The 10,960-nt window shown below is 45.8% G+C and overlaps 1 protein-coding gene across 1 annotated transcript in view; it reads right to left on the bottom strand.

The window, feature by feature from the left end:
• Window positions 1-995: 995 nt before the first annotated feature.
• MYOM1 (myomesin 1) overlaps window positions 996-10,960 on the bottom strand; it is a 145,761-nt gene continuing 135,796 nt past the window's right edge. The window contains exons 34-37 of the mRNA XM_082667401.1: window positions 9,521-9,557; window positions 9,272-9,294; window positions 7,202-7,257; window positions 996-4,394 (exon numbers count right to left, since the gene is read on the bottom strand). Of these exons, the coding sequence (XP_082523527.1) occupies window positions 4,101-4,394; window positions 7,202-7,257; window positions 9,272-9,294; window positions 9,521-9,557 (410 nt within the window). The 3' untranslated portion in view covers window positions 996-4,100. The remainder of the gene's footprint in view (window positions 4,395-7,201; window positions 7,258-9,271; window positions 9,295-9,520; window positions 9,558-10,960) is intronic.

Below are 10,960 nucleotides of genomic sequence, written 5' to 3'. Positions count from 1 at the left end.
GTGCAGATCTGCTGGTGGCGGACCTCTCCACTTTAGTTTGACAGATACTGTAAAGTGTTTTGCCTTAATTTTTTAAAAAATAAATTTATTTATTTATATTTGGCTGTGTTGGGTCTTCGTTGCTGCGCACGGGTTTTCTCTGGTTGTGTCCAGCGGGGGCTACTCTTTGTTGCGGTGCGCAGACTTCTCATTGTGGTGGCTTCTCTTGTTGTAGAGCACGGGCTCTAGGCGCGCGGGCTTCAGTAGTTGCAGCACGTGGGCTCAGTAGTTGTGGCTCGCAGGCTCTAGAGCACAGGCTCAGTCACTGTGGCGCGTGGGCTTCGTTGCTCCGTGGCATGTGGGATCTTCCCGGACCAGGGCTCGAACCCGTGTCTCCTGCATTGGTAGGCAGATTCTTAACCACTGCGCCACCAGGAAAGTCCTTGCCTTAATTTTTAAATAATATTTTCAGTCGGTAGAGAATGCTAGGTTGAGAGTTTTTGGTTTGCTTTTTACTTGGCACTTTAAAGATCTCACTCCATGGTCCTCTGGCTTTTATAGCTTCTCATGAGAAGTCTTGCGTTAGTCTCACTTTTGTTCCTCTGTACATAATTTGTCTTTTTCCCTCTGGCTGCTTTTAAGATTTTCTCTTTACCAATGTTTTTCAGCAAATTCATTATGATATGCCTTGGTATTCTTCCACGTCTCTACTTAACATATTCAGTATTTCCTCTGGCTTCTTAAAAATATAGAATATAGTTATAACAGATGTTTTAAGGTCCATGTCTGCTAATTCAATCATCTCTGTCATTTCTGGCTTTGTTTTTATTAATATACTTTTTTTCCTCATGTATCATTTTATTAGATTGTGGACTTCTGCTAACTTAGATTAATGATCATAAAACTATAGCAATGCCATTTCAAGTTACATACCTATAAGCTACCAACAAATAACTTATATACACGTAGCTCATCATATTTCAAGCATCTTTTATTGAAATTATGATTACATTTGCTGTTGGGATTGCACTGTGTTAAAAATGACTAAAAATTATTTCGAATTTTCATTATCTGCTCAAATTGTATTAAATTAATAATGAATTATTCTTGATACTTCCATAAAACTTGTGTATATTTTTCCCAGTTTTATTGAGATATATGGACGTATAACATTGTATTAGTTTTAGGTATACAACATGATGATTTGACATATGTATATATTGTGAAATGATTACCACAATAAGTTTAGTTAACAACACCTCACATAGTTACAAATTTCTTTTTCTTGTGATGAGAACTTTTACCATCTACTCTCTTAGGAACTTGTAAATATGCAGTGCAGGATTATTAACTATTGTAATAATATTTACATGCTGTACATTACATCCACAGAACTTATCTTTAATGTACTTTTCTCCTGGTTATCAATCATATTTTCTTGCTTCTTTGCACACCTGCTGATTTTGATTGGATGCCAGCTGTTATGAATTTCACACTGCTGGATGATGCATTCATTTAAAGTGTGCTGCACTTTGTCCTGACACACTATTAGGTGACCATAGATATTTGATCCTCTGGAGGCCTGCTTTCAAGCTTTGTGAGGGTGTGTCCAGGGCAGCTTTCAGTTAGAGTTAATTTAGCCCCACTACTAAGGTGAGCAACTTCTGAAGCCTCTACCCAATATTCCATGTATTACATTGAACATTTTCATTCCGGCTGGTGGGGAGGAGAACTGCTCCCAGTCTGTGTGAGCTCCCAGGACTCCTTGTCCCCCCACCTCCCAGGGTTCTCCCGCACTCACAGAGCAGCGCTCAGCCAGAGACCTGTCTGCTTCAGCCCGTGCTCCTCTCTGGGCAACTCTTCCCAGAGCGCGGGCTCTAGGAGCGCAGGCTTCAGTAGTTGCAGCACGTGGGCTCAGTAGTTGTGGCTCCTCTCTGTGCAACTCTTCCCTCCATTGCCCTTTCCTATGAATCCCAGCCACTTCAGCCTCCTTGAACTTCAGTCTCTAACTCCTCAACTCAGTGAGACTGACAGGTTCTCTCTTGGTCCCCCTGGCTGGACTGCAGCCTGAACACTGTCCAGGCACCAAGTTGGAGAAATCACAGGTCTTTCGTTACTGTTTCCCTTTCTCTGGGGCATCACAGCCCTGCATGTTCACTAGCCAACGCCCCAAAGAGTTTTTTTCCACATATATTGTGCCTGGTTTTCTAGTTGTTTATGGTGGGAGGATAATTTCCATAACAGCGATCCTTTGTGGGCAGACACAGAAGTTTCTTGTAGTGTCGTTTTACATTTGCTTCTCTGGGGCCCAGACACTGGCCATTTTTATGGGAACCCTTGGCTTGGGATACCTATACCATGTGGTGCTTGCTGTAAATGTGGACCCCACGAGTGTGCAGTATGGGCTTGAGGAACCCGTTAACTTTGTTTTTCTCCCCAGAACCACTCCCAGGCAGATGGCGAGCTTCAGTAGAGCTTCTCCATGTCAGCTGGTGATATTTTTACTATCCTTGTTTTTTTTTGTCTAAACCACCTTTTGTGCATCCCAGGGCTGTGCTGAGGTCTTGGTGTGCAGTTCCCCATCACGAACGATCCGAATCCATGCCTCTCATTCTGGCACGGGTATTAGAACTCCAGTCTCAGGTTCTAGGGGCTACATCTAGGTAAAATGAGCATTTTTGCATTATGGAGTCTGTGCATATTTGATTTTTATGTACTTGTAATGTTTTAGATAATTAAACACTTTCCTTCTGGGTCCACTTTCCTTCTGGGTCCACTCGTCCTGGGAGGAGAAGGTCAGCCTGCTCAGGCCGGCACTTTCTGCAGGGTTCAGGGGACCCCGGGAAACATCCACCTGCCGTGTCTGACAGTGGGAGGGCAGCAGCTCACTCCTGCCGGTGGTTGGCGTCAGGGCGATAGTGGGGGCTACAGTCAGGTGAGAGGCAAGTTGCAGTCCTGGTCTTTGCAAAGGAGAGGATGTGTACGTGCCCCTCCAAACTGTGTGAGGGACTCTGTCGTCCCATCCCTGACCCTTGACAGGACGAAGGCAGGGGTGGCTTTCACAGTTACTCTTTTCCTCCTGTGTTGTGTGTGTGTGTGTGTGTGTGTGTGTGTGTGTGTGTCTGTGGTGGTTGGGGGTTAGGGGTAGGGGTGGGGAAGGCCCAAATTCCCTCAAGCAGAAACGCTGCTGCAAGGGGCAGGCCCCAGACCTGGCAGTTCTCTGAACTTAGAGTGACCATCCTGTAGTGCCTTTTATTCTCAGCTGTGGCCTTAGTCGCCAATTCTGGTGCTAGACGCCCCACGCCGTCTTATTATCCTCTGTTGACACATTACATTCGGTGACTCCGGGTATCTTAACAATGGAGGAGACCTGACAGATCGCCTGGTGAGCTACCAGATGCACAGTGACGGAGCAAGTTCACACCTCTGAGCGTCAACCGACCTGGGATGCCTTATGTGATTGTGTTGTGAAGGCACTGCTTCAACCAAAAGGAATTTAAAATTCAGAAGACGTGTTACAAGAAGAGGCCAGAAAGGTCACCCAGCGGAGGCCACCCAGCTGGGCAGCTAAACCAGTAAGAAGGAGAGAAGCACTGACGGGGGAGCGGAGGGGTGTGAACTGTTTATTAGGACCCAGAGCTTCCAAATCGCCAGGCCGCCCACAGAACGACACGGCTCTTGTTACAACACACGACACAGGCTGGCTGACTTAATAGCTTGTCTCGTCTGACTGGATGCTGCCGCCTCACTGCGAACCAGGAGAACTGACTGCTGAGAGGCTGGCGGGTCCAGACGGCTCCACAGAACGTGTCTCCCGCCCCCGTTCAACGGCCCTCTGACTTTACCCTGCTCTTTGCCTTAAAACTGTTTCCTAATATTTGCGCTACCAATGTTATTTTCTTAACACAATTTGTAGGTAAAGAAAAACGATTAAAATGTCGTTAGTTGGTGCTTTCTTATATGAATAAAGATTTGACAATCACCCCCGACCCCCAAAGCCAGCACAAAAATAGGGAGTAGGAAGCACGGAGAGTTCCTTGCGCTCAGCTCGAACCCTTCGCACACACGTAGCCCGAGGCAGTGCGGGGTGGCTCGCCCCCCTCGGCCCACTCGCCCTCCAGTCACTTGGCCTTCTTGTTGCCCTTCGGGCGCTCCTCGGCGACTGTCCTCGCCTCCTCCTCCGGGATGAACACGCTGACGGTGAAGTCGCTGGTTTCCGAGCCGTACTTGTTCTTCACGACCAGCCCATACTTGCCCGAGTCGGACGTTCTGACCCCGCTGATGGTGAAGTAGGCGGTCTTGCCGGCCTCGAACCTGAGGTTGCAGTGCTCGTCCGAGGCCAAGATCTTCTCGTTCTTCAGCCAGGAGACCTCCGGAGTCGGGTCTCCCCACACTATGCAGGTGAGGTTAAGCGCCTGGAAAACAGGTTTCATGAGAGGGGAGGAGATGTATCAGATTAACGATCCAACTTGAAGCGTCCTTCTGGGGGTCGGCCTGACCGGACGGAGGATAAACCTAAACCTCCCGGGCCGGGCTGCGTGTACCTGTGTGAGTTACAGTCTGAAATCACACCTGAGTAGGTTTCTTTGGGGCCTTGGCTTTCTGGCTTTGGGAACATTTATCATCAAAGCCCCACAAAGGCATTTGCTTCCAGTTCCCATAAACACACAGATGCCTTTTTGCTCTAATGTGGCGTTTTGGACTCTGTCTCAGTAGAGAAATCTCCTCGTTGCCATGATCTCCACCTGCTTGCTTTTGCATTTCATTTGTGTCACTGGGCCCAGCAGCAGAATCCTAACAGCTGCTTCAGATAATGTGACTCATTTTCATATCCCATCTTCCTCATTTTATTTCTCCCCCCAAACCCACTCGAGCTGTTGCAGTTGCAGAGGTGCCCTGCCAGCATGTATTTGTAGTTCCTAATATTTTATTATATTACCAACTGTGCTGAAACCCTCTTATTTTAAAAGATCAATGTTTAGGCCTATAATTTTACTTTATATTTTTGTTGAAATATTTTTTAGATAATCATAGATTCATATACAGTATAAGAAATAACAGATTTTGTATATTCTTTACCCAGTTTCCCCCAATAGTAACATTTTACAAAACTACAGTATAATACCACAACCAGTACACTGACATTGACATAACAGATTTCCCCAGTTTTTCTTGTATTTGTGTGTGTTTAGTTCTATTCAATTCTATCACCTGTCTAGGTTCATGTATCCACAACCTCAGTCAAGATACAGAACCTTTCCATCCCCACAAGGATCCCTCCTGCTGTCCCTTTATAACCACGCCCACTTCTCCCTCCCAAGCTGTTCCTAACTCCTGGCAACCACTAATCTGTTTTCCATTTCTAAAACTTTATAATTTCCAAAGCATTATATAAATAGCATCATACAATAATGTAACGTTTTGAGAGTGCCTTTTACACTGAGCATAATTCCTTGCAGACTCATCCAAGTTATTGCAGGTATCAAGTTTGTCCCTTTCTATTGCTGAAAAGTGTGCCATGGTATGTATATACCTGTAAGGGTCATCTGGGCTGTTTCCAGTGTGGGGCTATTATGAATAAAGCTGCTATGAACATTTGTGTACAGATTTTTATGTGAACATAAGTTTTAATTTCTCTGAGATAAATGCCCAGGAGTACAATTGCTGGGTCATATGGTAAATGTATATTTCATTGTTTAAGAGATTGCCAAACTGTTTTCCCAAGTAGCTGTATAATTTTGGTCTACATTTCCACCAGCCATGTAGGACTGATGCAGTCTCTCTGCATCTTCACCAGCATTTGTTGTTGTCACTGTCTTTTTATTTTAGCAATTCTGATAGGTGTGTCATGATATTTCACTGTGGTTTTAATTTGCATTTTCCTGATGACCAAAGATGTTAAATTTACTTCACATTTTAAATTCCATTCTCGCATTTTTTTTCTTACTGAAGTCCAGAAATTATAAGGAAAAGAGCTAGGGCTCACCATATACAGGGAAAAGGACAGCCTTCTATCTAGAAGGACCTTATATGATCACTTGTTACCTCTTCTGTAAGTGTATCATTTAGAATTGGGTAGATATTAAGAAATTTGTTTTCTTCCCATGATTAATTAGCACTTCTCACTGAATTATTCTGCAAACACATTTCAGCAAGAAAAATATGAGTCAAACTATCGACATTGAATTTATCCAAGCAGACCACGTGTATGTTCCGGGAAACTGTGATTTCGTGCATATTAAAACTTTTATCAAAACTAAACAAAACTCCCATGCACCTTAGGTGTCCAGGAAAACTCTTACCTGTACTATATATTTGAGTTATAGATCACGGGATGCTTTCACATACATTCTCTCTCTTAATTCTCACTACCACCCAGTGAGTTGAATATTTTGAACCTCATTAGGTGAAGAAAATGGAAAATAGAGTTTCAAAACAAAAGCAACCCTGCAGCAGTTGAGCTTAAAGTCAACTGTGGTCCTATTTTCCAGGCACGAAGAAACATAGCTGGATGAACTGACCTCTCATTAAAGCCTTAGATGTGCCCTGTTCATCATCATAGTCCCAGTCACCCATCATACGTCTTCATTGCCCTTTGGAGGTGGGAAAAGATGTTGTTCCACTACAAACACCCCTCCTCCTGTGATTGGCATATTAAATTTGTTTTAATGAAACACAGGGATGAAGAAAGTGAATCCAGATTAGAAATTACGTTCACTGCTCTTCAGAGAGATTCTTATGGATCCAAGAAATACCAGTTTAAAACCAAATGGAAATAAATCAGTTTTCAGCTGAGAAGGGGCCTGTAGAAATTCACAGAGCAGCACGTTTCCCTCCAAAGGTGAGGAATCTCATAGGTCAGCCCATTTTCTACTGGTGTGAGAGGTTGCTTCTTCAATTATGTTCATCACATAGTTATGACTGAACATTTTCTGCTTCTCCTGATGTTAAAGGGAAATCACTTCTGGAAAGAGACTAAGAGGTCTACATATACCCACATCAGACAAACATGCATCCTGATGCTTGACCTACGAAACATTAAGCTGAGTGGAAAACTGACTGCATTTTGAACCTTGCATGTGGCTATTCTGAAGTCAGGCGTAAGCAGCCGTGGCATATGATGAAGATGGTAGGATGCATCTTCAAAGAAGGAACAAAGTCTGGGGCACTGGAACCCCTTCCTAGCGTGGAAGAATTGGGGACGGGAGTGCTCCATGCTTACCTTGCCCTCCTGGATGGTGACCACATCGGGGAGACCTCCCACTACCCGGGCGCGATCTGCAAGCACAGGCATTTCTGGTTAATCACTGAAACGATGAAAGCCAGCAAACACACGCACAAAGCCTCCCAGAGGAACTCATTTTCCCATTTAGTTTCCCTCTCCTTGCAGTTATTTTATGCCTGCTTTCAATATGCAAAATAAGAAAATGATCCAGTCATTCTGAATGTTCTTCTTCTTCACACACGGGTGCCTCTATCTGTACCTGAAATATCAACTTGAGGTCACTCTGTTGTATCGAGATCTGCTCTGTAACTTTCCCGGCTATTCTCAGCCCTGGCTCTCCTGGAGGCAGAGCAGATCTTGGCCTCTTTCATGGGCTTCTCTCTGATTCGAAAAGGTTGCATAACCAGAGGCTGTGTGCCAGGGAGATCTGGAGGCTGGAGAAGATGTGGGCTTTCCTTGGGGCCTTCCCTAGAGAGTTCCCCTTCCTCATCTCCCGGGAGTTCTTGAGATGCTCTGCAGAGCTCCTGTCTATGGCTTAGGGGACAGGGGGTGGGAAGGGTGCTGAAATCCAGGGCTGACACCGCCCCTCCCCCGCAAGCCTTGTGCTGTGGGTGTGACTGCCTCGGCCCCAGGGACGGACACCTTTCTGTCACTCAGTCAACACTAACGCAGTAGCCGCCACCCTCTCATTTTCAGCCTACTTCAATGAATGTGTGACTCTACCTCCTTATTTCTATCAACACAATCCCTTCTCCAGTAAGTCAGGCCAAATCTTTGAATGAGTCTTAACTGCCTTCTCCTGCCGACTCCGTTGCCCTTACACCACTTGTGGGCCCAGCCCATCACCTGGCCCCCTGCACCACCTGCCGTGTGGTATTAGGTGAGTTACGTCGCTGTGTGGACCTCAGTGTCCTCATCGGTGGGGCGGGGGGCTTGCGTTAAACCCATGGACATGAAGCTTCTAAACTCTGCTCCGTGGCATCGCTGGGATTCATCCTGACTCCACCGAAGGTAATTCAGCTCTTACCTATTTTATATATTGGGAAGATTTTGTTTGAACTAAGTGTTCTATGCAAATGTTTAAGAACATGGAGCTAGAAGGGCTCTCAGGTCTCTTCCGGCTCTGAGCTGCTGTGGTCCAGAGACCTCTGGAAGGAGCATATGAAGCAGAGGGAGGGTCAGGCTCCTTGTCCACAAGAGAGTTCAAGAACGGGCGAGGCCTGGCTCTGGCTCTGACACTCTCCCGTTGTGCCCGGTGCTGGCCTCGGCCTCACAAGCCCCGGGCAGGAGCGGGAGGGAGGAAGGAGGGGGAAGGAGGGAGGAAGGCCTTGCAGGTCAAAGGTGAAAAGTTCCCTTCTGAGTGACCAGGAGCCACTGACAGGTGGACAACTCCACTTCTCACTCTTCCTCCTGGTTCCCTTCCACCCAGCTCAGGGCCAACCCTACAACTTTAACCCTCAACGGTTTTCAGGTTCTGCTCCCACACTGAGAAAGAACCTGAGTTATCACGATGATTCGTCTGTGACTCCTGGGATCCTGTAGACTGAGTTCTAGAAATTTCTGTGTGAAGCACGGTTGAGAGAGGTCAGGAGTCAGCACAGTTTTAGGGACACAGGCTTGACTGCTGGGTCAGGGTCACTCAGCCTTATTTGGCCCCTCAGGAAAATGGGACTACTTGCTGGGGGACCAGCTATAGCGATTCACCTGATACCAAACCTACAAAGTATTCTATTTTTTCTTCTCTTTAACATATATACATTTTTCTGACACCTGGCACCTGCTGCAAGCGATTAAAATCCTACTGTGTGATTTGCAGCCCAGAGGTGTTTCAAGTCAAGGCTGGGTGCCATTCTCACAGTGTAACCTGAGACCTTCTTTTCACAGACATTCTACTGAGGAGACTAAATGAAAACACATGCAGAACACCTAAGATTTAAAATATAGAAAGAGAAATGAAAGAAAAGGAAAAAAAAATGCTTTCACTCTCCTACATCTGCAGTCATAACAGAAAAACAAAAGTTGTATTTTGAAACCACAGCAGGAATAAACACGAAGGGGTTTACTTACTTTTCTCCACGATGGCAGCTTGCCTGTGGTTGAGAGAAACAAACAAACACACAAAGAAGGATTTTGTTTTAGTGTGACTTCAAAGTAGCCAACCTCGACTGCATTTCATGTTTTTGCTGCTCAACAAAGCGGCAGGAAATGCTGCTCAGACTGCGCTTGCCCGAATGAAAGACCCTCTGACAGCCAATGGGGAGCAGCGCGCATCAGAGACAAGAGAGCCCGTGGCATCGCTGGGAAAGAGGGACTTACTTTAATCTCTGGAATTCTTCAAAGGCTTCGTCGTACGCTTGAAGAGACAAAAAAGAGAAGTTAGAATTTTCTCTCCCAGAACTGGCCACACACAGGGGTCTATTAAAGCTCACATCCTTTAATAGACCAGTGTAGGGCAGCGTAAGCGGTCCAGACAAAATTCAGCTGGCTTTGAATGAGGCTGCGCCCGAGCGGTCCCTCTACAACTTGATGGGCTTAACAAGAGAAGCAAACACTTTCTAGGCAGAAAGCATGATATAGTGGATTTTAGAAGCTCTCAATTCAGTGAGAAGCCTTCAACCCTCCAAATAGAAAGGGAAAGATTTGCTCTGCCGAAGATGAAGTGGAAAGAAAGGTCTGTTTCAAAAAATGATTGGTTGTCTATTAAGCATCCTGAGCATCAGAAAAGCTTTTCTCTCATTAAATCATCCCTCACGTCACAGCCTCCTAGCCGGACAGTTCTGTGGTCCTGCCCGTGCGTTTGCGGTAAAGGGCACGAGGAATTACTACGATCACAGTGCGGGCCAGTGCGGGCCTGAAGCGATGCTTGTACACTGTGCAGCAGACGAAAAATAAGACAGGGAGACAAGGAAATGAGAGCTATGGAGCTCTAAGATAATCATCTTTTTCCTGAGCCTGCGAGTAAGGCACTTGGAAGACTTCAGGCCATAAAGCTTCACTTTTAAATTTCTTTCACCTGGTCTTTAAGCTCCTCTGTGGTCTGGGAATCACAACATTTTATGTCTAGAAAATATGTCCATAATACTAGTTTGCTCTCTTCTTTACAGAAGGGAAAAATAAGCGTAAAGCCAGGCTTAAAGCCTCTAGACCAGCTGGGCTAAGGCAGGCTAGTTAGGGCTGCTTTTCCTGCTCATGCCACACTAGAAGGAGATGGGCACGGCTGAGCCAGTGTGTTTGGTGCCAGTGGCAACACTGGTCAGACAATCCAGGGCCTTTTTGCTTAAGGGGGATTTGAGAGCGGGGTAGTTAAATGAGCTTCGGTGAGCAGAGAGTAAAAGCAAATTTTAAATAAGTTTTGAATGTATCTGCCCACGTCTTGTCTCCCTTTTCTATTGTGTCTCCAAGTGTCAGATGGATCGCAGAAGCAATTCCCCATCACAGTCTCTGCAGGCTGTGACTTGGGCACAGGGTGGCCGGGGGACCAAGTGCTCATCCCCACAGAGATCCTTCAGGGAGCCTTTCCAGTCATAAAGGGTGGGTGGGGGTGAGGGGAGGGGTATTCATCCCAAAACAACCCGGGGCAGGGTTGAAAGGCTGCTCTCTAAGTTGTGAATCTACTCTGAGGATGAAAACATGAAGAGTCATTGCATTTTAATATACGAAGCCGTAGAGGAAAAGGCAGCCCACAGTCTCCTTTGGTAACTTCATACAAGCTCCTTCTTTCTTTAGGAAAGAGTAAGATGAGCAAAGTACCAGAAG

The sequence above is a fragment of the Grampus griseus genome, assembly GCF_964374135.1.
Source record: "Grampus griseus genome assembly, chromosome: 12".
In the NCBI taxonomy this organism is placed as follows: domain Eukaryota; kingdom Metazoa; phylum Chordata; class Mammalia; order Artiodactyla; family Delphinidae; genus Grampus; species Grampus griseus.
The sequence above is the reverse complement of the archived record's forward strand: the minus strand, read 5'-3'. Positions and strand labels throughout refer to the sequence as shown.